The sequence below is a fragment of the Physella acuta genome, unplaced genomic scaffold, assembly GCF_028476545.2.
Source record: "Physella acuta isolate Inbredline_101_S28 unplaced genomic scaffold, ASM2847654v3 ptg000217l, whole genome shotgun sequence".
NCBI classification, from domain to species: domain Eukaryota; kingdom Metazoa; phylum Mollusca; class Gastropoda; family Physidae; genus Physella; species Physella acuta.
This window is the reverse complement of record NW_026731736.1, coordinates 302,199-328,998: the sequence shown is the minus strand read 5'-3', so window position 1 is coordinate 328,998 and position 26,800 is coordinate 302,199. Positions and strand designations below refer to the sequence as shown.

The window sequence follows — 26,800 nt, the reverse complement described above, 5'->3', positions numbered from 1 at the left end:
TGACACCAACTGTAAACTGTAGAGAGAAAAAAAAAGGGGGGGGGGGTGACATTTAGGTGCCACACCAGGTGACACCCAACCTAGCGACACCACTGTTTTTACATAAGCATTTTAACAGTTTTCTGGCCTAAACTTACATAAGAAATCTTCTGATCTCTTTTGGCAGCGAAATAATGTATTAAATAGTTTTTAAACTTCCTAGCTATCACCTCACAGTATTTTTGCATGAAAGAACACAAGGAACCAGAACATTTAATGCAATGCTTAGATATATAGGCTCAGTAATAAATAAAAATGACTAAAGAACAAACCATTCAGATATTAATTTGTTTTGATTTCTTGTAAAGAATTACAGTTCACATTCCATGTATTCAAATGTAAAATAAATATTCTAAATCCATCTACAATTTTTTTATTAACTTGGAACATGACAAATTTATCCATAGATTTAAAAAAAAATTTCCAAGCCGTGATTTAAGGTCTTTTTTATTGATCAATATTCTAAAATATGTAAACTTACTGTTATGTTTTTTAAATATAATTCTTTCTATATGCAAATGTGATATTATTGTAATAAAAATGTCAAGATTTAAAATATTTAATGTTGGACTTGTTAGTTTTGATTTATGATTTGAAATTGAATGCTAAGGTTTTATGAGAGCACATTAGAAGTAACAATCAACTTTATATGTGGGCCTAGTCAATATATCCTTTATGCTGAATGGATGTCAGAATATGGTGTTATTTTTTCAGACAATTCCCTTGGTGTATTGTGTAGGCCTAAACATATATATGCATTGAATGCTTCATTCAGGTTAAGTCAGCCAAAAAACAATAGAAGCATTTCAAATAAGGAATAGATCAACACCATATTTTCTGTGTTGATAGCATGGTGGAATTGGAAAAAAGGCCACATTATTCATTCAGAGTTATTACAAAGTTTAAAAACTGACCAATGTATGAAATTTACATTGAATGACTATCACCGTGTATTTTTTAAAATTTGTAAGCTTAGCAGCAATGTTTTCAGTAGGCTAATCACTTGGGTATTTTCTATACTATTTATTTAAATATATTAATTAAATATGGTAGGGATATTTATCATTGTCACATGAGGTAGAGATGTCAAAAAGCAAGTTATACTGTCTTTTACCATTTATTTCCTTATTTTTGCTTTGTCCGAGAAGTCATATTATAATAATTATAAGTTAAATGGCGAATTCATCTACCGAAATAACCTTTGGGGTTATTTCCGGTACTGCACGCCCTGATGAAATCTGTCAACAATAGGCCTATAAGTTGAAATCCTACTGATCTTGTACAGTAGTAGCTCTGTCTACAGTCTAGAACCATAAGAGCAGATTTTAAAATACAATAAGTGTGTTTTTAAATTTTATCAATAAGCTTAAACTTTAAACAAATAAAACCGGTACCCGTGCAGCCAGTCGAAAATGAAGCTTTATTCAGATGAAGGCAATTTCCAAACATTGAAAGTGTCCATAGCAGCAAGAGTGACCGGTACCGCTTCTGAAATCCTAGCTCTTGAAGTGAAACATAACGGTAAGTAATTAAACTATTAAACTATTTCTAGATCTAGGCCTATATTTATTATTATGTAAGTAAATCTAGATCTAGAAATCTAGATCTAGATTCTAGTTGTCTAGAAAGTGCCAGTGGGCCGGTAAAACTCCATTTTAGCGTATTTTATTCTCCGTTGCTTGTTTACCTCCAGTTGAGTGTATTTAATTAATAATTATAGCCTAATAACCGAAACACACCAAAACATTAGGAAAATACGATTTATTTATTTGTATTATATTTTTGTTTTAACAAATGAATAAAAAGACAGAGACTGACTTTGTTTTAGATTTTGATAATTTTGATTTTGATTGTAGAGATAATAAATAAATAGGTAGATCTAGATCTATAATCTATACTCTATCTATAGGGCGCCTAGAGTCTATAGTAGTTAGATCTATAGTATAGTCTATTATACTATAGGCCTATAGAATCCAGTATTATATATAATTTATATATTATATATATATAGTATAGTGCGGCATAGTTTATTACTATAAAATTATTAGTTTTAAATAGTTTTATGATTAGTATTAGAGATTAGTATAGTATAGACTAAGTATAGTTACTTAGTTAGGCATAGTTTATTAATATTATTTTTAAGATTCTGCCCTTTTAAAAATGTAATTGACTGACACTCAGTAAGCATCTATTCTAGATCTATAACTATTATTTTAGATTTTGATAATTTACTTTTGTCAAAACTTGAGAAAAATCCAAATTTAGAATATTTAATGTGCTGGATCTATGTTCATGTGTCAGTTAGAATTTTCATGACAATGGGTGAAGTACGTACTCACAATTGCAAGGCGGTTAAGTTTGTATTGTTACAAGTTACAAGTATCTCCCAGGCATGATACTATAAATAAACATTTATCTCAATGACCCCAAAACAGAGGCCAACACAATTTCAAACAGCTATTGCCTGAGCTATGACGTATGCTGATAATTAAAGTCAATGTGAACTCACGGTGAACCCTCGACCATGTAAGGATTTTTCTTCCGCTGTTTTTTTTAAATTAGGCCTACATTTTCTAATTAAAAATCACATTCATAAAAAATAAGTAGATCTAGTGTTTTCCTAACGTTTTTGTGTGTTTCGGTTGTGTTTATAATAAAATACGCTCAACTGGAGGTGAACGTGAAGCGGGGGAATAAAATACGCTAAAATGGAGTTATTTACTATTATTTAGAATCTAGATTTTCTAGATTGTAGAGATAATAAATAAATAGGTAGATCTAGATCTATAATCTATACTCTATCTATAGGGCACCTAGAGTCTATAGTAATTAGATCTATAGTATAGTCTATTATACTATAGGCCTATAGAATCCAGTATTATATATAATTTATATATTATATATAGTGCGGCATAGTTTATTACTATAAAATTATTAGTTTTAAATAGTTTTATGATTAGCAGTGGCGTAGCGAGGTCTGGTGTCACCCGGTGCGGCACTTAATGGTGTCACCCCCCCCCCCCCAGAGGCATAGAGACCCTTCCCAGGGACAAACTTTCAAATTTTCGATTTGCACCCCCCCCCCCCCCCCTCTCTCTAGTTTTTCTCTATATATTTTGCTATTTTTTGCCTTGGTGTCACCCCCCTAAATGGTGTCACCTGGTGCGGTCCTCACCCCCCGCCCCCCCTCGCTACACCCCTGATGATTAGTATTAGAGATTAGTATAGTATAGATAAGTATAGTTACTTAGTTAGGCATTAGGCATAGTTTATTAATATTATTTTTAAGATTCTGCCCTTTTAAAAATGTAATTGACTGACACTCAGTAAGCATCTATTCTAGATCTATAACTATTATTATGAGATGCTAGGGCCATACTTTTAATTAATTTTTTTTATCCATTAAGAAAGTCCTGTTTAATGAAATACTAGTACTAGATCTACAATCTACATCAATGGTTATTTACAAATTACTTGAGTTTCTCAGTTTATTGTTAATGTTTGTTTGCTATTTTCATTTTGTGTTTGTTTCTTTTCTTTAATTAGTGATATAATTGTAAATGACATCAAGTTTTTTTTTTACCACTCTTACCCTTAACCCAACTCCACTTTTGTCTTATTTTTGTTGTCAAATAGTTCTAACGTTGAAAATTACCATTTTGCCCTGCTAAAAGTTTTAAGAAGTCACGGCACAATTCTAACGAAAATAAATGTTTCTCAGCACTTTTGTTTTAGACAAAAGTATCGTACCCCTCCCCTTTCCCACGTAATACATCTTGAAAAAAAAACCGGTTACTTCACCCCATAATAGCGTGGTGTCATTTACCATCGATCTGAAGTCTTAACTTTTCATACACATCTTTAATATCCTTTGTTGTCAAAATGTAGATACCAAATACCCAAACGAGTGATATGGGGTTGTACATAGACGATGTCACATATATTACGGTACTGTGAATCACAGTGTGACGTTACCTTACGCAGGCCCGAAATTTATGACGTATAATGAAGAGATGATGGGTGGGGGGAGGGGTGAGATGCTTGACGTCAATGATGAAAGACTTCTTTAATGCTATGCTCAATGAAAATGACGAACATATAGCGTGAGTGTTCATGCATACCTTTGCTTTATAACGAATGATTGTAAATTTTGCAAGCCTGCTATCACCAAGTTCAAATTAAGCACTACCGTTTTGAGACTTTCCACTTTTTGACTGACAAATAGATCTAAAAACGTTTAATTTGATAAATATCTACCCCTCCCTACCACTGATACAGTGGTTCTTAACTTGGGTTCGGTGGGTCAGGCTCAGGGATTCGGCGGAGGTCAAGACACACACTCGACTCATATGATTCACAATAAGATTTTTTCAGTGGGGTCGATAGAACTATTAAGAAAGGCCAAGACATGTTAAAAGCATGATGCGTCGCTTTTCTTAACCCCCACCGTTTCATCCCTCCATTTAGCACATCGTCACCAAGTTCAAGCTCGCGCGTGACGTCATTTACCGGTACCGTCGACTGTTAGGCTAAATTCATTGACAGATATACCGTAATTTAAAAAAAAAAAAAAAAAAAAAAAAAAAACAAACTAGCACTGCCTTTTTGACATTTTACGACAATTAATTTGATTACTTATGTTGGTTTTCAAATTAAACAGCCTTTCATTAGGCTGTTGCTCGTATTTTTTAAACTCCACTAATTTCAAGTAAAATTATACCACAATAAAACAGGATTTTTTTCCCTACACATTGATACCAATTTTGTGTCTCTAGCTTAATTAGGAGCAAAGATATGGCCTTTTAAAAATTTGTGGGCGTGGCTAAAACAGCTTAGACCTTCGTCATTCAAGTCAATGTTACATAAACAAAAAAGTTGGCACCGATGGTTTTTTCATTGCATCATCACGGATTCGCATTTTTCGAAAAATTAAAAAATTATAATTTTATTACATCATCCGGGATTCGCATTTTTTTTAAAAACTAAAAAATTATAATCAAGCTTAAAGTCTAAGTTATACTGGACTGGATGTGATTTGAATGAGTAATTTAATGCCATTCATATATTATTATTGACTTATTACTCCGTGTAAAAAAAATAATGTAGATCTAGGTTTAAAATAAACTAGATCTAGTTATTGTAAATCGATTTATTAATATTTACTACTGTTACTACTATTATTATATAATAAAAATGCATAAGCACATATTACTGCACAAGTTCTTTCTAATTGTAATGAACGATATTACTTGGGTAGATGAAGTAGAGTAGACCTACAAACACACACACACTACATGATAAATGGAAGTAGCAACTGGTTGCCTTTACGTTACTTTCTCAGCCCCCTCTCTCCCCCCCCCCCCCCCCACTTGATATTCAGTGTCTATATCAGGAGGCCATAATAAAATTATAGAACAAAATAAAAGAAAACAGCTGTCAAAGTGTGTACCAGTGTTTATTACTACTAAACTATGCAATGTGAATTATTAGAATGTGAGAAACACAGTATTAAAATACAGTAATCAGATTACCACATGAATTTTAATTTTGTCTAATAAAATAGAAACATTTAGGAGAATGGCAAAGTAAAAAAAAAAGATTTTTTGCAATAATTTAAAAATATGTTTATCAGAGCAAAGAAATAAATTACATAGCGACAACCTAAATTTAGCCTTTGTATAATCTACAATCAACATAGTAATGTAAAACAGTTACATAATCATAATTAGTGTGAAGAAACAAATCTACAGTACAAGAAATCAGCCTCGTCTCATTACGACCCCTCTTAAGAAGAAAAGTAGTATAGTATTAATTATCCAGGAATAAACATTAAAATATTGGTTTAAAGTATAATTACTAGTAAATCTAACCATTCATTGAATGTATGCTGGAAAAAAAATAGGTGACGAAAAATTTCTAGGACCACTTTAGTCTCTTTAGTGTTAAAACAATTTTCTAAAGTATCAATTATAATTAATCTTTAGATACAATTAGCACATCTGAGGAAAAAATATATATTTTAAAAAGCGTTAGTACTTGTGTGATAAATTAGTTTGGACCAACATTTTTGAAGCACATTAACTACTGATTCTAGGATTATCTAGCTGATGTCAATTACCCTGAAAAATTAGTTAAGTAATTAATTAAAATGTAATATTTTTTACACTATGAAAACTAAACTTAATTATAAACATTGTTAGTATTAGTTTTCAAAATAAGTTGACAATTCAGAGCAATCATTTTTTCAGTAACAATTTACAAAAACACTAATGTTTAAAAAATAAAGTTCATTTGTATACTAAAAATGAAAGAAGTACTCTGAAATTCTGATAAGCTATTATTCAGAAAGAAAAACAAGATTCCTACAAAGTCAAGAACCAGTGATTCTGCCAGATAACTGAAATCCTCAGCATTATCCTCATCCTCTGCTCAGTAGCTTATGGTGTAAAGAGCTGACTTTTGTTTTGTTGCTGGCACCCTTTTGATAGTCCTTCCACTGTATTGCGACACTCCCTGATCACCTTGCTTCCACTTATGAGTCAGCTAGACACCAATCAGATTTCCCGTCAGATACCTCTCCAGCTGTCGCACCAAGAAAGGCTCAGTAGAAGTCAACTGTCAACAACGCTTCCATGACTTTAAGAAACAGAGTAGATCTACATTTGATTGCCACATTGCATTCTTGTAAATGAGCTTTATCAAAGGACCAGAAATTAACTTCCCAATCAGCCTGAGTGCTTGCGGTGCTGCACGAGAACCCCAGGCTTCTTGAGATCTGCAAGCAGTTGAATGTAGATTTTAGTTATGTCCCAGCAGCCACATCATTCTCTTTAAGATGAGCCTTGAATAAAGCTGGATCTCCATGGAAACTGTACCTGAAAAGAGAAGGGCAAATGGAATTAGAATTTAGGAGACCATTTCACAAAATATACACCTAGCACAACATATTGCAAAGTATATAAAATAAATATAAAAATTTGAAATAAATTCAGTCTCCATACTTACTGAATGTACTTCCACCTGAGACATTTGTTGAACATAGAAAGGGCTGTGCACAAGTTCCACCAACCTATTCCACTCACAAGCCTCTGTTCTCCTCAGCCGCTTTATCTCAGCCACCAAGTTTATGATTGCATTAGCGATCCCCTTTACACCAAGTTGTAGGCACACAAGTCTAGAATTAAATTAATATTAATAAAATTATCAAGTACTAGAATTGTCCTTAATAAAGAGGTCTAAGGGCATAGGGCTTTATAAAATTATATTATTGTATAGGACTAGTTATAGATATAGGCCTATACAATACATAGGCCTATATTAATTTAAATATATTTATAGGCCTACTTGATGGAGAATTATACCTGAACTAGTCTAAATCTATTCTTAACCATTTAACAACAATGTTTCACTATGTGACTATTTTTACAAGATCTAGACTAGTACTTGTATGAAATAGAATAGTTTCGGCAAAAATAAAAAATAATAAAAGCATTACTGTAACTGAAAACGTGTAAAAATATAACTAAAAAATTAATGTAGAGTCCTAATCAAACATAATGATTAAATGATTGTGTTCATCTAAATGTACTGAATTAAAATAAATAGGCTAATTACTGAAATGGTATGGGCCCAGGACAGGACTACTTATTACTACTTAATACTTAATGCAGAATTAGATGAACACTTATACCTAATTAATTTAACATATCTAGATAATCTAGATTCTAGATCTAGAATCTATATCTAAATGAACTAGCACCTATTTCTTACTAGAATCTAGATCAGTGTTGGCCCTATTAGATTCAATTAGATCTAGATTCTAGATCTAGATCTAGAATTAAACTAGAGTCCAGAACTAGCTAGGCCTAAAGCTAGATTCAGTAGATTATTTTTTACTAGATCTATCTAGTAGTATATAGTCTGATCTAGATCTAGATCTAGTTACTATAAATCAATAGAGCTAGATCTAGTAATCTGGATTTGTTTTTCTAAATCCAAAATCTATTATTAGGCTATCTTAATATCATCTAGATCTAGGCCTATTTATTTAGTAGTCTAGATCTAGTTCTAGATCTAGAAATCTAGATCAAAATTTAAGTCTACTTGTGTAAAAATCTAAAAATTAAATTAATGTAGAGTCTAGACCTAATTGTCCTAAGTAATCAACCGTAATAACTTAGTAAATGTAGGCTACTTAATCTAAATTATTAATATTTGGCCTAGTAATAGTAATATATATATCATAGATATCGGAGAGCCGTTATCAAGTAATGCGATATTTTAATAATGTAAGAATCACAGGAAATTTGGCGCGAAATTAAGGCTCTCTCGCGGACAGCCTTCCTAGGCTTGCGGACCATTGAAATCGTAATTTTAAAATATAGGTTAATTTTACAAGACCCAATTATTATTCTCATCAACATTTAGGCATCTCTTTCTAAATATTAAGTACTTTATTATTTATAGACTCTTACCTTATATTTCAGCACATTGCTCCTCTGGTAGATAATAAACGAGATCCAAAAATTAAAATAGGCTTTGAATCTAAATCCTCTTGAGGTTAAAACAAAGATGCGCACGGCGACATGCGTAGATCAGGTGTGCTGTGGTAGAGCCTTAAGCGACACGGCCTTAATTAGCAATGGTCAACCGGAAACAAGGAATTTAGGTTCAAGGTACAGCCATGATTACCATGGCAACAAAGGTCACGGCGCAAGCTGCGCAACTCGCTACTTTCATCCTCCCTCACGCCTCTCATTCGTCCATTTAAACGTACGTGGTTCTTTGTGTTTGTGTTTGTGGTTGGTTTTGCGTTTGTATTTGGTTTGTTTTCGTTTGTTTTTTCGTTTGTGTTTTTTTCTTTGGGTTTGTGGTTGGTTTTGCATTTGGATTTGGTTTGTTTTCGTTTGCTTTTCGTTTGTTTTTTTTTCTTTGTGTTCGTATTGGTGTTTGTGGTTGGGTTAGTTGTTAGGTTATTGTTTTCGTTTGTATTTGTAATTGTGTTAGCTTTATGTTTGCGTTTTGTTGTTTTGGTTTGGGTTTGGGTGTGCAATGCCGGGTTTATGATGATTACTAAACACACAGGTAATGGTCTTTAACAGAAAGGTTTTTCACAGAAGCCAGAGCAGGGCCTGGCCGGGACGGCTAGTATATATATATATATATATATATATATATATATATATATATATATATATATATATATATATATATATATATATACATTTTTCTGACCATAGTAAGAAATCGGTCAATGTTAGAACTCGGTCGAAGCTAGAGCAGTCTACCCTATAAAAAAATCTCATTTAAATCGGTCAGGCATAGATTTGTAACAAAATGTATGGATGAATTAATATGGGCTGTTTTTGGGTATTAAACTTAAACAAGGGCATATAGATACAATTTTAAGCCAATGCCGCTGCCGAGAAAATCGGACACATCTGCCTTTTCCTAACCCCCTGCATGGTTAACACTATTTTTTGCATACTTTTATTGTTTTTTTTTAACGTGATGTACATCATCCTATTCGCAATTGAATAAGCTTTTAAACTGTATACGTTTGATTTCGATAGTATTACCGACATTAAAAAAAAAATCGCCGATTGAATCGATTTAAACCCACCCCCCACCCGCGAGGCGGCGCCAATCATGAGAGAGCCTTTTTCACATTTTCAAACAGGGAGTGTTACTTTTAGTCTATAGACTGTTCGTGATTTTGTAATACAACAGTTAAACCAAGGGTTTCACCAACCATTTTATATCACACAGTTTTTCTGCTTTTGCTAGGAATTGTGATGGAAATATACAATTTATTTATTTGGACAATATTTTGTGTCGGCCCATCTATCCCTATCAGAACGAACCCCCGGCCTCAACCAACCGGCGGGCTTGTTGCATTGAGTTAAATATAAACTCAAAACAATTCTAGGCCTTTGACCGTAAATAAGAAAACTTCCCCATAATTGAAACGGGTAAGAAAATACATAATTTATTTTGGCTAGTGATGTTTATACAAATGTATACATAATTTAATTTTCTGACCTTTGTAAGAAATCGGTCAAAGTTGGAGCAGTCTACCTTATTAAAAAAAAATCTCATTTAAATCGGTCAGGCATTGCTGGGACACAATGTATGGATGAATTTAAGCCTACATGAACTTTTTTTTTGTAGTAAACTTTAAACAATGGCCTATACAATTTTAAGCCAATGCCGCTGCCGAGAAAATCGTACAAATCGGCTTTCCCCTACCCCCTGCATATTTAACACTATCTTGTGCATGCTTTTATTATGTTTATATTAACACAATTAACACCCAACGTAATACCCATAGCCTGTCTCGCCACGCCGACCAGCGTCGCCTTTGATGTTGTTTAACACCCGTAACAGTACACGAGCAGATAGCGGCCGTTTCATACACCACCCCCCCCTCCCCGTCACTTTGTGGAGTTGATGTCACTAACCCTCAGGCATGGATCAGGAAATCTTACATAACATTCGTCTGACACGTTTCATATGGTTGGCCGACTTTCCTATCCAGACCCTTCCCTGCGCCCGGGGACAAACTTTCAATTTGGCGCCCCCCCCCTCGGGATCAACCTTTGAGTTTTCGATTTGCACCCCCCCCCCCCCCAAACTTTCGATTTCTACACCCCCCCCCCCCGCCCCCCATATATTTTTTTTTATATTTATAAAGCAAAAGTGCAGCTAAAATGAGATTTTAATTTGTTTTTCCAACAAATTTTGGCGCCCCCTAAGGTCGGCGCCCGGCGACATGTGTACCTTCGCTACGCTTCTGTAATAGAGCAATAAAATTCGTCGGTCAGATTAGCGGGTTACCCCCACGTAACAGTTTGAACAAAATCTAGACAAAGGCTGGTGATATTACACGTTTCTGTGTATAGACAAACATTGGAATATTACACAATTCCTATAGTCCAATACAGTCTAGCAATCAAAAACTTACTTCCTTTTTTAACACGTTTTTCTTAACTCAGCTTCGCGTTTGTGGATTTGTTTGTTTGTTGTTAAAATTGACATCGAAAATTAGCCCACTTCTGATTGCTCTACAGATCTGAAATTTGGCATGCATGCTACTTTCGCCTAACAATTTCAGATGCAATCATAAAAACTAGCAATTACAGACCGTAATTAGCTTAATTTAATTACGCCCCAAGGACCATAAAATCGAGGACATGATTTCTAAAGATACCGACAAGACTGGAGGCCTATTGCCACAGTTACTTCGGCCCCAATCGATGTGAGCGCGCTGGCCGTGATCGTATAGCGGTTAGTACTTCGCGTTGTGGCCGCGACAACCCAGGTTCGAATCCTGGTCGCTCAAGATTTTTAGTCCGTGTATTTATAAACACTTAGTCAAGTCATACTTAATCAAGTCATTAGATAAAGTAGAAAAGAAACTATATAAAAAACTTTTTTAAAAACCACGTTTTTCATGTGTAGCAACGGACTAAAAAGGAGAAAATAAAATACTTAAAAAAAACTTTTTAAAAAACCACGTTTTTCTTGTGGACTAAAAAGTAGAAAATAAATTTTCATACATTTGATGACAAAAAACGTGGGTCGGGCAGATGGGTCGGGAAATTTGATGGTGAACGTACCCACGTTTTTTGTCATCAAATGTATGAAAATTTATTTTCTACTTTTTAGTCCACAAGAAAAACGTGGTTTTTTAAAAAGTTTTTTTTAAGTATTTTATTTGTCAAAAACTTTTGTTTAGTTCGCAACGTCTGTTTGTTTATTCGTTTGTGGGTTTGTGGCCAATCTTGTAACTCAATTTTGACCCACTTCTATTGCAGCGATTTCGTTCAAGCTTTCCAGATATGTTCCACTTCAATGACAATACAAGTCGATCTCTTTTTTAAATTTAACTACACGTTTAATTAGTCATTAAAAGTTAATTATACTATTTTGAAACTAAGGGGAGATAACAAAATTAAGCCACAATAAAAAAAAACAGTTCATAACTTTTTGTTTATAGTCCGATTATAAAAATTCAAACTGATTTATATAATCAGATTGCCAGCCTCTATTCAAGTATGTAATATTATATTGTTTTATTAAAATTACATTTTTGCATTGTCTTAGCTATATACAATATTTTTACAGAGAATGTTGTGCCCCACTTGTGTAGGTCCAAGCTTCCAGTTTTAGAAATAGCGGAAGGGAGACTACTCTTCTCTGCTAATACAGCAGCCAAGTAAGTTATGAATAGTCAATGTTTATTTGTTCTTTCATTGATCAGGCCTTGTTTGTTTTTATCTTAGTCTTATTCTTTTTTCTGTTCGTCACACAATTAATTAATTAACAGTTGAATTCAATGGATCATAGTTCTGAGTTTTAAAAATTATTTATTGTTACACCAGGTATCTATTTCTCAAAGCTAATCAGGTAAAAGATGAAGAAGCAGAAGATGAAATTTTGGATTGGGAATCTACAGAATTGTTGGTAAGTTTTTGGGTGCATTTTATTAAACTGTCATGTTTAATGTCTTTTCAGAACTTTGTTGGTTTTGGTCAATATGCATGTTGTAGTTCTCATTTTGTCTTTACTTTACCTCTATAATAATATTAAAACTGAATTTTAAACATCAATAGATCCTTTTTGTAATTTATTAAGTTTCTTTACTTTAATATAAGTAGTAAGGATGATTTTTATTCACAAATGCTTGTTTTATCTTTAGTTTAATAAAAAAAAAGAATTTTATTTCTATAAATTGTGATGGTATAATTATGTGAGAACTTCAGGTCTCAATTTCCATGTGACTGTTGGTTTATTTTGAAATATCAAAATTAATTTTCATTTTTCCCCCTCTCTAGCCTTTGGTTGCAGCTTACCTCGTCAGTGCCATTGGGCAAGGCAAAAAAGATCCTTCACTGATAACACCTGTGACAAAGGTTCTACAGCAACTGGATGCCAAGCTTATAAAGTCCAAGTACCTTCTAGGAGTAAGATTACATATTTAACCCTTCAGTAGCCAATACCCCATGCTTTATACATATTTAACCCTTCAGTAGCCAATACCCCATGCTTTATACATATTTAACCCTTCAGTAGCCAATACCCCATGCTTTATACATATTTAACCCTTCAGTAGCCAATACCCCATGCTTTATACATATTTAACCCTTCAGTAGCCAATACCCCATGCTTTATACATATTTAACCCTTCAGTAGCCAATACACCGTGCTTTATACACATTTAACCCTTCAGTAGCCAATACACCATGCTTTATACATATTTAACCCTTCAGTAGCCAATACCCCATGCTTTAACTTCCTGCTTCATATAGGTTGTTGAACCTAGACTGCCTACTTGATACACATATTTTACTAGTAACTCTGTACATAGGCTACTAATCCCGTAAATAAAGAATGGTCTCTTTGTTCAAATGTTTATGTAGAAAATTCCATTTACTAATAAATTCATTTGAAAAATCGTTTGAATATACCTAGTTTGAGGGTGGCAACACTTTTTAATTCCTCCAGATTCACCTCACTCCTTTTGTTTTTAACATTTATCTACTAGCTAAGGTCCACACCTTCCTTCTACATTTTTGTAAAAGCTTAAAAGAAGTAGAATTATTATTTTTAATTGTTAACAGCACTGGTGTAATACTTTAGTAAACAAAAAAAAATAGATCTTGGGAGTTTTTAATAATTTAACAAAAAATCTTATCACATCGTTCCAGGATTCCCTAAGTCTAGGGGACGTCTGTGTTTTTAGTACCATTTTTCCTCTACTTGGTCTGAAAAATTTTGGTAGGTTTATTTTTGTTTCTACTAACCATATTTTAATAATACTAACATTGTCACATTAAAAAAATGCAGCACAAATGGATGTAGTTAATTTTATTTTATCTAATTATACATTTTTCAGAAATTATCGAGAAGCTACCCAATATACAAAGGTGGTGCAGTGACGTTAAGGCAAACCAAGCTGTTCAGGCTGCTGTTGCAGAGGTTACAAAAGGTCAAGGCCATGAAATTTTTAAGGTGAATATCCTTCCTGTTTACCTCATAGTGCTTTAATAGTAAAGTAGTAAAGTTTCCCTTTCAAACCTGACGGTCTATGGGGCAAGTGTAGTAGAGTTCACTTGTTTCTGTGACCTCGGCATATGAAGTGATAGTGTGGTCAGCACTATGCCCAGCCGCTTTTACTTTCCCAAACGTGAGTTAGGTACCCTTCAGAGTTGGGTGGACTCAGGGACGGTCTACTGACTTGAACCCGGAATTGAACTCGAGACTTAAGGGTTAGTAGTCCAGCTCTCTACCACTAGACCACTCCGTCCCATAGTGCTTTAATAAGAGCATTGCAATGAGGTGATCAAACCAAGCTTCTGTTTGTTAAGGTGTTAAATTGTTGATCTTCAGGCATCACTTCTGGCTCAGAGCTTCCCACCACTTCCAAATAAAGATGGGGGTGAGTGTCAGGTCAAGGCCAGTGGTGCGGTCAACTCATCTGCCACAAGTTCGGTTTCATCAGAAGATCAGGTAATTAAACTTTGAGTTTTCTTTTAAAAATGTGAACTCTTTTAGGGCATCAAGACTCATGTTTAGGTATAAACACAACAAGGATCTGCTTTCTTTGAAATTTTAACTGTAAACCCTTCTAAGCCATACAATATTTTAACTGATTATCACTTAAAGACCAGTAATTAGCTTTAACTAAGCAATGGCCTTTAATGTTTGTCCCTGCATAAAATATTTTTGTTTTTAAAACTAAATTATATGATAAGCCAGTATCTGAACTAACCAATTAATATAAAGTACTTGAAATTAGCTGTAATATCTGTATATTTATCTAAATTCAAGATACATTATCTAACATAACATACATGACCTACATAATTTTATTTGGGCAGGTTCCTACAGTGAAACTAACCCAAGAAGAACTAGATGCTGCCCGCAAAGCATGGAAGAAAAATCCCAAGGAATGTGTTCAGCCAAAACAAAGAAAGCATCCTATGTGAGTGGCTGTGGTTTTATAGTTTTCAACCACCATAATGTATTTAGACACCTTTGTTTTTAGAAAAAGCACCTTTTTCAACAAATTGTTACTTGTATGCAGTTTTACCATAAATTCCTAAATATTGTATTATTTATCAATTTCAGTTTGCTTTAACTAAGCATTTAATAATTTATCAATGCTGAGATGCTTAAATGAGAGCAAACACTTAATTGTATTTGTAAATGTAAATATTTTTCTAAGCTATAGAATTATTTTGACCTTCTCTCTAGATTACCTGAGGCCAACTCCAGAAATATTTTGGTCTCCAGTGCTCTGCCCTATGTCAACAATGTACCACACCTGGGGAACATTATTGGCTGTGTGCTCAGTGCTGATGTCTTTTCTAGGTATTCCAGTTTGGTTTTACTGCTTGCAAAATTAATATTTATAATTATTTACTGGTTAATAGGGCTCTGATATGATTAATACACTCATGTGCTTTTTCAAGGAAGTCCATTTACTGTTACTTACTCTTATATCAGAGTTTTTAGTGGTATAATTTAAAAGCTTTTGAAAATTGGATTGAGGAGGTAACTTACTGGTCTTTTTTTCTGATAGATTGCTAAATGGGTATAGGTTATCAGATTGATGTGGTTCTCTACCTGAAGGCTATTTATGCGTATACAGTAAAGATTACTGGTTTTTTTTAAGTCTATTTTTGTATGTTTTGTTATGGGATGCAGGTGAAGCTTCTTGTTATTCATTCATTTTCTTAACCTAATCTAAAAACTTATATTTTTTTTTCATAAAGTGCTGTCCCTTGTTTTGTATAGGTTTGCCAGATTGAGAAACTACAACGTGCTCTATGTATGTGGCACTGATGAGTATGGGACAGCCACGGAAACCAAAGCCATGGAAGAGGGGGTAACTCCTAAGGAGATCTGTGACAAGTACAACAAGCTCCACACCCAAGTCTACAAGTGGTTTAATATTGACTTTGATTTTTTTGGTCGCACAACAACCGATCATCAGACAAAGTGAGTTGTGTTTTTTTTTTAATGCAAATCGGCATAGCTGTTGGCAGGACTTTTGTAAAATAGCACAGCCTTGTTAAAAATTTGCTTCAAACGTGGCTCATAAGGCCCTAGGTTGAAACTCTCTTTGTTGTTTTTACTCTTTTTACATTGAGAGGCTGCAAGCGCTTCCTGTTTTAAAATATGTAATACTCAGTTACAGTGTTGGCTGTATTTCATTCCTGCTGTTGTTTATAATATATAACATTAAACCTATAGGTTTTTAGTTAGTTTTTACTTTTGGTAGAAATGTTTATCATCTTAAAAAGCAGACTATTTGGTTTTATGTTTAAATTAATTCCTACCCAAGATTGAGTTAGCCATTGTTGTTTGATTACATCTTTACCTTTTACTGGTTATATTGTTATTGTTTTTTTATATTATAAAATAATCTATCCTCACAGAATTGCCCAGGATATATTCTGGAAACTGTACCAAGGAGATTATATACTAAAAGATAGTGTAGACCAGCTCAAATGTATCAAGTGTGATAGGTTGGTTTCAAATATTTAATTCTCCACTCAGCTTGGTAGATAAGATTTTTTTTTAAAATATTTTTATTACCCACGATAAATATTTTTTAATTCTGTCTAAATCATAACTAAATTGCGACCAGCTTACATTACAATAAATAGTCTTATTATAGAAATTGTATTTTTAATAAATTTCATGTTATGTATTGAGGCAAAAAGAAAAAAAAAAAGTCTACTGTAGTGTTATACAACACATAATATATTTAATATTATTTTCAGTTTTTTTTTTGTAAATCATTGTCAGCATTTATAACGCAATGCTTGCCGAGTCTTGATATGACTTTAACTCTAAATTACGTTTTCTTTCATTTTTTTCCACTCCAGGTTTCTAGCAGATAGATTTGTAGAAGGAATCTGTCCCCTGTGTGGGTTTGATGATGCCAGGGGTGACCAGTGTGATGGTTGTGGTAAACTGATCAATGCTGTAGAACTCAAGGAACCCAAGTGTAAAATATGTAAAAGCTCACCTGTGATTCAGACATCGAACCACCTGTTTGTTGACCTGCCTAAGGTAAATATTGTATATTCTCTTTTACTATATATTTTGTATATTTAGTTGACTGTCTTAAATAAAAAAAATTTTGTATCAATTTTATTTTATAAAGATTAAAATATCAAATTTATATCAAATGATTTTATTTGCATTTACGTTACTGATTTACCAAACAATTAGTTATGCATCGATTATTGATTTAAATATTAATATATAGTTTTAAACTTATTTACATATTGAAATCCTGATTTTTCAATTATTCTAATTTGTTACATATCAACAAAGTGGTATTGTACAAAATTTTTGAAATTTTTTTCTACGATTCTTGTTTCTAGCTTGAACCTTTGCTGAGAGCTCACCTCAACAAAGTCTTTGAGAGCGGCACCTGGACCAACAACGCTAAGGTGATAACAAACTCCTGGCTGCGCGATGGCCTCAAGCCCCGGTGTATCAGCCGAGACCTGAAGTGGGGCACCCCCATACCCCTGGAGGGCTACACTGATAAAGTGTTCTATGTCTGGTTTGATGCCCCCATTGGTTACATCAGCATCACTGCCAATTACACTGCCGAGTGGGAGAAATGGTGGAAGAATTCTAATCAAGTCAGTGTTTTTATTCACATATTTATGTATTTTTGAACATATTCAGAGTAGTACAGTATCAATATCAGGCATTTATTTGTGCATTGTCGTACTTAGTTTAAGGTCAAGTTAGTGTTGAAATACAGGCAGATTAAGATTTTTATAGGGTAGATTTTTTTTAAATTAAAAAGCCAAATTATTGGCTTTGATTATATGTCCACAAATATTATGACTAGTCTATGGCTTAACTTAATACAAAGTGATGTTGTGACCGATGATCAAGATAAATGCAATGTTACCATATATTCCATTTAAATAAGTTTACCTCTATAAGAAATTTGAAAAATATTTTACCAATATTTACCAATGTTTCATGTGGAACAGATTGAATACTACAACTTCCTTGGAAAAGACAATGTACCATTCCACAGTGTTATATTCCCTGCCTGCCTTTTGGGTACTAATGATAACTACACAGTGGTGAACCACATGGTTGCCACAGGTAAACAAAACACTTTTTTTTTAAACTTAAGGTAAATTACTGGCAGTTTATAACTTTAATAGGAATCATGATAAAAACAGTTTAATAAATTTAGTCACTTAAAGCGTAATCATTTATTAATTGCTCAACATGCATAATTTGTGTCATTGCATATCAGTCTAGTTAAAAATAATTGTTTTAGGTGACCATGCAATAACAAAAGAGGAAATAACTAGGTGATAGAAATAAGTGTGGAAGCTTGATAAAAGTTGTTCTTAAATGTTATAGTGGAAGCTAGCTATAACAAGGGACCAATACTACTTATATTAAATGATTTTTATAAGGTAATATAAGCAACTTCAGTAACGGCGTGGCCTAGTGGTAGAGAGCTAGACTGAATTTTCTGTATCTCAACAGAGTATCTCAACTTTGAGGATACTAAACTTTCTATTCACAGAGTATCTCAACTATGAGGATACCAAATTCTCCAAGAGTCGCAACACTGGTGTGTTTGGGGACCAAGCAGAAACCACAGGGATCCCTGCGGATGTGTTCAGGTTTTATCTTCTCTATGTCAGGCCAGAGTCTCAGGTTGGTTCTACACTTGTTATTGTGGACATTGCTTTATAGATTCTTGTTATCTATCTTCTAAAGTTGATTCTTGTGGTAAACATTTTTGTTAACCCTTAAAGCTCGCCATGTGGCCTTACGGGTTATAAATTATGTAACAGCAAAGCCATGATTGTGGCTTGGCGTGCTTTCAGGGTTAGCTAACCTAAGTTTCTTGTTAAATTCATTTCAAGTTGATACACCTTATATACAAAGTAATTTAGTTTTCATACACTTTTTTAAAGATTTGTCTTAGTAGCTTCATCCAAACTTACCTTAAATCATGTCAGATAAATAAAATAAACTGGTTTAGTTTGTTTAGCAATGATTCTGTTAGTTTTGTATAGGTTACTTCTTGCTTTACCACATCATCTAGTATGTCTTACAATGATCTTTGATAGTTGTGTAGGTTTTTAGTCCTGTACTATAAGTCCCTGTTGTCATTTATAGGACACTGCCTTCAGTTGGGATGACTTTTTACTGAAAAACAACAGCGAGTTGTTAAATAATTTAGGGAACTTTATCAACAGGTATGTCAACAGTATTTTAGGTTCTTAGGTTAGTTTGAAATAATTATTTTGTGACTAATAAGAAAACTGAAATGCAAACTTATTAAATAACTGTTGATGTGCTTTATTTGAAAAAAGTAACTGGTTTTTACATTTCAGAAATTTTATGTTCATGTTCTCACAAATCTCTATATTTCAACTACTTTTTAAAATAATTTCATCTTTTATTTATTTTATTATGTTCTAGAGCTCTTATGTTCTTGAACAACAATTTTGGTGGTGTGGTTCAACCAATGGAAGAGAATGAGGATGACATCCAGTTGATAGCACAAATCACAGACCAGCTCAAGGGCTACACAACCAACTTAGACAACTGCAGGTGTCAATTCTTTTTTAAATGTTTCTTGTGTCTTTAATCGTAGATCATAGACTTAAGTACTAAGATTATTTTTAGGAAAAGATGCAATTTTACTAAAGCTTAACACATTTTAGTGAAAAACAACATACCTCTATCTTGTGTATCATCATGCTAGTCATGTATGAAATATTAGCTGTGAGAAAACAAGCTTAACCTACTCATATAAAGTTTAGCATCTGTAAACTATAACTGGGAAACTAATAGACCACTAGAATAAAAAACAGCTGAGAATAATTATGACGCTTAGAAAGCTGATAATGAAAGTAATGGCACTTTTATGCTATACTTAGCCCTAGTTTTATAACGAGCTATCTTTTTATTTTAGGTGGATTTTATAAGTTAATAATCCTATAGTTAGTTGCATACTAACAGGTTATCTATTATTTTAGGTTACGTGATGGCATCAGAAACATACTGAACATATCCAGACTGGGTAACCAATACATGCAGGTCAATAAACCCTGGGTGCTGGCTAAAGGCACAGAGCCAGAGAAGTAAGTTGGTTAAACTGGACATTGGCCAGGCACAGTAGAATTTTATTTCACAAGGCCATTTGAGCAGATGAAAAGGTTTTATCTCTGGCTGTTTATCATCTGCCTCATAATTGTAAAGGTGGTTGATCTCAGCTCATTTGGTTTTATATTTTAAAACATTTGTTGTGACACTGCAGCATACAATAAATGTCTGTCAATACTATAACTTAAGGTGAATGTCTGTCATCAATATAGCTTAAAATGAATGTCTGTCATCACTATAGCTTGAAATGAATGTCTGTCATCACTATAGGTAAAAATAAATGTCTGTCATCACTATAGCTTAAAATGAATGTCTGTCATCACTATAGCTTAAAATGAATGTCTGTCATCACTATAGCTTAAAATGAATGTCTGTCATCACTATAGCTTAAAATGAATGTCTGTCATCACTATAGCTTAAAATGAATGTCTGTCATCACTATAGCTTAAAATGAATGTCTGTCATCACTATAGCTTAAAATGAATGTCTGTCATCACTATAGCTTAAAATGAATGTCTGTCATCACTATAGCTTGAAATGAATGTCTGTCATCACTATAGCTTAAGATGAATGTCTGTCATCACTATAGCTTGAAATGAATGTCTGTCATCACTATAGCTTAAAATGAATGTCTGTCATCACTATAGCTTGAAATGAATGTCTGTCATCACTATAGCTTAAAATGAATGTCTGTCATCACTATAGCTTAAAATGAATGTCTGTCATCACTATAGCTTAAAATGAATGTCTGTCATCACTATAGCTTGAAATGAATGTCTGTCATCACTATAGCTTAAGTAGAATGTCAACACTAGCTTTATTAAAATGAATGTCTGTCATCACTATAGCTAAAGATGAATGTCAACACTAGCTTTATTAAAATGAATGTCTGTCATCACTATAGCTAAAGATGAATGTCAACACTAGCTTTATTAAAATGAATGTCTGTCATCACTATAGCTAAAGATGAATGTCAACACTAGCTTTATTAAAATGAATGTCTGTCATCACTATAGCTAAAGATGAATGTCAACACTAGCTTTATTAAAATGAATGTCTGTCATCACTATAGCTAAAGATGAATGTCAACACTAGCTTTATTAAAATGAATGTCTGTCATCACTATAGCTAAAGATGAATGTCAACACTAGCTTTATTAAAATGAATGTCTGTCATCACTATAGCTAAAGATGAATGTCAACACTAGCTTTATTAAAATGAATGTCTGTCATCACTATAGCTAAAGATGAATGTCAACACTAGCTTTATTAAAATGAATGTCTGTCATCACTATAGCTAAAGATGAATGTCAACACTAGCTTTATTAAAATGAATGTCTGTCATCACTATAGCTAAAGATGAATGTCAACACTAGCTTTATTAAAATGAATGTCTGTCATCACTATAGCTAAAGATGAATGTCAACACTAGCTTTATTAAAATGAATGTCTGTCATCACTATAGCTAAAGATGAATGTCAACACTAGCTTTATTAAAATGAATGTCTGTCATCACTATAGCTTAAGTAGAATGTCAACACTAGCTTTATTAAAATGAATGTCTGCCAACAGGAAGAGAGCTGGAACAGTTGTGAGTGTATGTGCCAATGTGTCCTGCCTGCTGTCTGTTCTGATCCAGCCCTACATGCCAGCCACCAGCGCTGTCATACAGCAACAACTTCAGGCCCCAGCATCTGTCAACTGTATCACTGGAGAGTTTGTGGCCATGCTGCAGCCTGGGCACAAGATTGGCCAGGTAAATTTGAAATATTGCATCGTAAATTTATAATCTTGCCAGATTTGTGGGTTTTTTTTTTTTTTTTCTTCATGAGCAGAGTGAAGTGTGAAGTAACAAACCCATGTAGCTTATCAATATAATTGATTACAGCATCAATTTTCAAAATGTTCATGGTAATCCATGCATTAAAATATTTTTTTGTAATGGCTAAAACAGCCAAAGTATGGGGTTTACATTAAAAAAAAAGCTCTAACTAAATCTGTTCATGATTGTTATACCCGCTCGCTATTAATCACATGACCTGCTTAAGTATCCATTCTATATTTGCTAACTGTAAATGTGTACTCTGATAATAGAAATATTTCTCATCATCTCTGTTTTGTGAACTATTTCCATTCACCATTTGATCCATGATTTGAAATATAAACCACTGCAATCTGTATTGAGTTCAATAAAGTATTGACTAGCATTCTTTATCTGAGCATGGGCTCAAAAGAAAATAGTATCTCAAAATATGAGTGGCTGTGTGGTCATCAGCAGTTCTATATGTTTGGCAAACATTCTAAATCACTTTTTCAAAAAAACAAAATTAGATGATAGTTTACTTAGATTGGTAATAATTGTTAAATCTTAGAAAAACTACTGTAATTTTTTAGATCAGTAATGGCTAGTTATAAACAATCACCAACTTTAGCTCTGTGGTTTATCTATTTGCTACGGTTGTCTCCAACTTTAAATTCTTTCCCCTGTGTTTTCATCACCAGTATTTTAGTGAAAGTTTCTTTTCAGCTTGTCATGGGTGTTACATTGACCCAGTTATATTTCAGTCACATTGTGTGGCCTTCTGCGATTGCGAGTTAATTTACATTTTAATCATAAAATCATGATTGCTTTGTTTCATGTTTTGCAGCCCAGTCCCCTATTCCAAAAGATTGAAGCTACCATTATAGCTGAGCTCAAACAAAAGTTTGCTGGAAGTCCAGCTGAAAAAGCTCCACCTAAGGTTTGTGTGTTGTGTAGAACATTTATTTTTATCAATGTTGTCTCTCATTCTTCTCCCTCTATGTTTTTGAAACATGAATTAATTTTTTTAAAGAATTTGTTGATATCATGTTATTCAAGTCATGCGTTCTATTTTTCAATGTTTACATAGTATTTGCAAGTCAACTTTTTCACATATATTAATTATTTGTAAAAACGTAATATTATTTTAATTGACTTTGTGATTTGTAATTTTGAACCTGAGTTTAATCAGGTACTGATGTAAACAATTTAACCGTTACTGTCACCTACAGCAGATTGTATTTCTTCTAGGGGTGGTGTAGTCTCTGGTGGAATTCATTGATTTAAAGCTTAAGATAATCACCATTTTTTCCCTCCACTGCAGAAACAGGCAAACAAAAACACCCCTAAAGTTGAAGGGACAGCACCTGTTGCTTCCACAGAGGAAATAGACAGGCTGACAAAAGCTGTTGCTGATCAGGTTAGACTGCCTGCTGTTTGTCTCTTTTTTTGTCTTCCTTTTTTTTTAATTTACTCAGAAGTCGTAACTTACATTATTGTTATTTATTGCCTTTTGTGCTCAAGACACATGGCAGATAAAGTAGAGTTCATCTGTTTCAATTTCCTCAGCGTATAAGGAGTGTGAAACTTACATTATGATAAAATGAAATGCTTTTTTAAATATTTGTTGTACTGATTTTATTTGTTAATTTTTTTTTTTATTGATATGACCTTCAAATATAAAGACATTTATTGATAACATAATGTCCAGCTATTTTTAATGTGTTTGCTTGATGCACACTGGTCTAAAAGGGTCCATTTTATTCCTCCCTGTTAATGCTAACATTAAAGAAGAATTAGTGTTTTCTGGTTTAGTAAAGTTAAAAGTATATTTGATACTACATATTATTTTTATGTTGTAGAAAAGAAATGTCTCATAACTTTTTATTTTTCAAGTTTCTAGAAAACAAACAAAAATGCATTTTTTAAAAATATTTCTAACCAATGAGCTGTGCAACTCTTGTTTTTGTTTCTTTTGACTAGGGAAACAAAGTTAGAGAATTCAAGGCAGCAAAGGCAGAGAAATCTGTTATAGAAAAAGAAGTGGCCTCCCTGTTACAACTGAAGAAAGACCTTTCAGCAGCCCAGGGCCCTGCTGAACCAGCAGTGGACAAAAAGTCAAAGAGTAAGGAAGCCGGTGATAAAAAGGCCCCAGTGTCAGACAATTGCGCTAAATCACCTGCATCTGTCCCCAACTCTACACCTGCATCAGGAGGTCAGGGTGACCCAGCTGTTGTGGAGAAATTAACTCAATCTGTAACTGAACAGGTAGATATCTGATTTTTAAACTGGAATTTAGTTCGTAACATTTTACTGTAATGCGAATCAGAAGTTACTTTGAAAAGGAGGGATTACTTAATTGGTAACATAAGCAGTCTTTGCTATGTAGTTACTTAGTTGGCAATTATTTTGGATTGTAAAAAAAAAGTTTAAAAATTAATTTTCTTAAATTTCAATTTAAAAAAAACATCATTTTAGTACATATGTTTTAATTGAAATAATTTAAACAAAAAAAACAATAAATACTTTTAATTCAATATTGTAAATTTAACAATACATTTTTGTTTGAGCAGGGTAATAAAGTAAGGGATCTGAAAGCATCTAAAGCAGAGAAATCTGTTATTGATAAGGAAGTGGCTATTCTGCTCCAGTTAAAAAAAGATCTAGAATTAGCTCAAGGGAAACCACTCCAAACAACAGCAGCAAGTGGCAGCAAGAAAGGAAAGAAGAAGAAATAAGACATGAGAATCTCTGCATTTGTGTTGGTTATGATGGGGTGTTTTGTGTATTAAATGTGAAGAAGTTATTTATTGTCTTACTTAATTTATTGTTGATGTTGAGTACCCTTTCCAGAATGGTAACATTTTTTTCTGGTTTTGTTTTAGAATGAATTAACCTGTTTAGTAGTGTACGGAAAAAAAACATTGGTGCTTTTTACAGTAGAAACCAAGAGTTTCTGCTATTTGTTTTTTCTGACTAATCAAAATCTCAATCTGAAAATACACTTAAAATTATTATCATCTTTCTTTTTGTGCCCAAGACACATGGGGCAGCAACGTTAAATTATAACCCATGATATATCTTCAACCTATTTTTATTAACACGTTTTTATTAACTCAGCTTGGCGTTTGTTTGTTTGTTGTTAAAATTGACATCGAAAATTAGCCCACTTCTGATTGCTCTAGAGATCTGAAATTTGGCATGCAGGCTACTTTCGCCTAACAATTTCAGATGCAATCATAAAAACTAGCAATTAGAGACCGTAATTAGCTTAATTTAATTACGCCCCAAGGACCATAAAATTGAGGACATGATTTCTAAAGATACCGACAAGACTGGAGGCCTAATGACACAGTTACTTCGGCCCCAATTGATGTGGCCGCGCTGGCCGTGATCGTATAGTGGTTAGTACTTCGCGTTGTGGCCGCGACAACCCAGGTTCGAATCCTGGTCGCTCAAGATTTTAAGTCCGTGTATTTATAAACACTTAGTCAAGTCATACTTAATCAAGTCATTAGATAAAGTAGAAAATAAACTATATAAAAAACTTTTTAAAAAACCACGTTTTTCTTGTGGACTAAAAAGTAGAAAATAAATTTTTCTTTTGTGCTTCCTCGAGCTGTGCAGATTCTTGTGATGACTGACAAAAAACGTGGGTCGGGCAGATGGGTCGGGAAATTTGATGGTGAACGTACCCACGTTTTTTGTCAGTCATCACAAGAATCTGCACAGCTCGAGGAAGCACAAAAGAAAAATTTATTTTCTACTTTTTAGTCCACAAGAAAAACGTGGTTTTTTAAAAAGTTTTTTTTAAGTATTTTATATCACTATCTTAAAAGCTAACATTAAAGTAATTTAAAACTTTTTCAATTTTTATTTTATTTCACAAAAATTAAAAATCAATATTTAAAATATGATGACAGGGTGAAAATGTATAAGAAGTTATAACTAACAACTTTTTTGTATAATTTTTAATGTATTAATAGGTAGTATTGTTAGCAATTATTTAAAAAAAACACATTGTTGATGGCAAACCGCAACTAGACTGTTAGGAACCTGTATGTTTGTACAAATAATGCTGACCACACTATCCCTCATAAGCTGATGTTACAGAAACACCAGCCATATGGACTGTCAGGTTTGAAAGTGTTCTTGTCATTATACAACTTAATCAAATATTTTTGTTTTGAAGTATGCCTTGAATGTTACTCTTTAAGTTTTTCTGCTGAAGAAATTGAACATAGTTTAATACTAAAACCATCTCATATGTTTAATAAACCACATATTTATATTTAGACTACATCAAATATTATCTTACATTTTTCAGTTTAGAATAGATAGGCTAGAAACTAACCTGTAATGGTACATGTAATTTATTCTTTAAGAATTTTAATAAAAAGGAACTGATCTAGGTTCAAAGGTACTTATAGAAAAAATTAAACATCAAAGCTACAAAGTCAGACAATAGTAATACTACATTATTTATACTTGATAAGTATAAAATAAGTGAACTATCTAGAATATATTTTTTACCAATGAAATTGAAAATGGAAAATAAAAATCTACTATAAATCTTATGTGGCAATGTTGAAGCATTGTATAACAGTTAAAATAAAACAAAATACTATTTATTTAAATGTATTTATATAAGTATGAGTGCTGCCTTTTTTATAACTAACATGACAGTATTTGTTGAATGGTGGTGGGTCATACCTTTTGCCTAATACCTTCAAAATAACTATATTGCCTTCTTATTGCCAGTGCAGCTGTGAGAAGTTTA

At 33.1% G+C, this 26,800-nt stretch overlaps 1 protein-coding gene and 1 long non-coding RNA gene across 2 annotated transcripts; one reads left to right on the top strand and one right to left on the bottom strand.

Moving 5' to 3' along the window:
* The first annotated feature begins 1,267 nt into the window (after positions 1 to 1,267).
* Positions 1,268 to 24,927, top strand: LOC131937659 (methionine--tRNA ligase, cytoplasmic). Its single transcript, XM_059295251.1, has 23 exons — positions 1,268 to 1,560; positions 12,166 to 12,256; positions 12,423 to 12,504; positions 12,876 to 13,004; positions 13,749 to 13,818; positions 13,937 to 14,052; positions 14,431 to 14,550; positions 14,922 to 15,025; positions 15,298 to 15,414; positions 15,841 to 16,044; positions 16,485 to 16,574; positions 16,938 to 17,124; positions 17,442 to 17,708; positions 18,072 to 18,189; positions 18,626 to 18,759; positions 19,228 to 19,307; positions 19,534 to 19,665; positions 20,094 to 20,198; positions 21,792 to 21,975; positions 22,868 to 22,960; positions 23,345 to 23,440; positions 24,004 to 24,288; positions 24,594 to 24,927. The coding sequence occupies exons 1-23, from the start codon at positions 1,452 to 1,454 to the stop codon at positions 24,756 to 24,758; spliced, it is 3,078 nt and encodes a 1,025-aa protein (XP_059151234.1). The 5' UTR covers positions 1,268 to 1,451; the 3' UTR covers positions 24,759 to 24,927.
* LOC131937660 (uncharacterized) lies at positions 5,449 to 8,757 on the bottom strand. Its single transcript, XR_009386244.1, has 3 exons — positions 8,514 to 8,757; positions 7,045 to 7,213; positions 5,449 to 6,914 (listed from the first exon to the last, which is right to left on the bottom strand). It is a non-coding gene; the product is annotated as an uncharacterized LOC131937660 (long non-coding RNA).
* Positions 24,928 to 26,800: the final 1,873 nt, after the last annotated feature.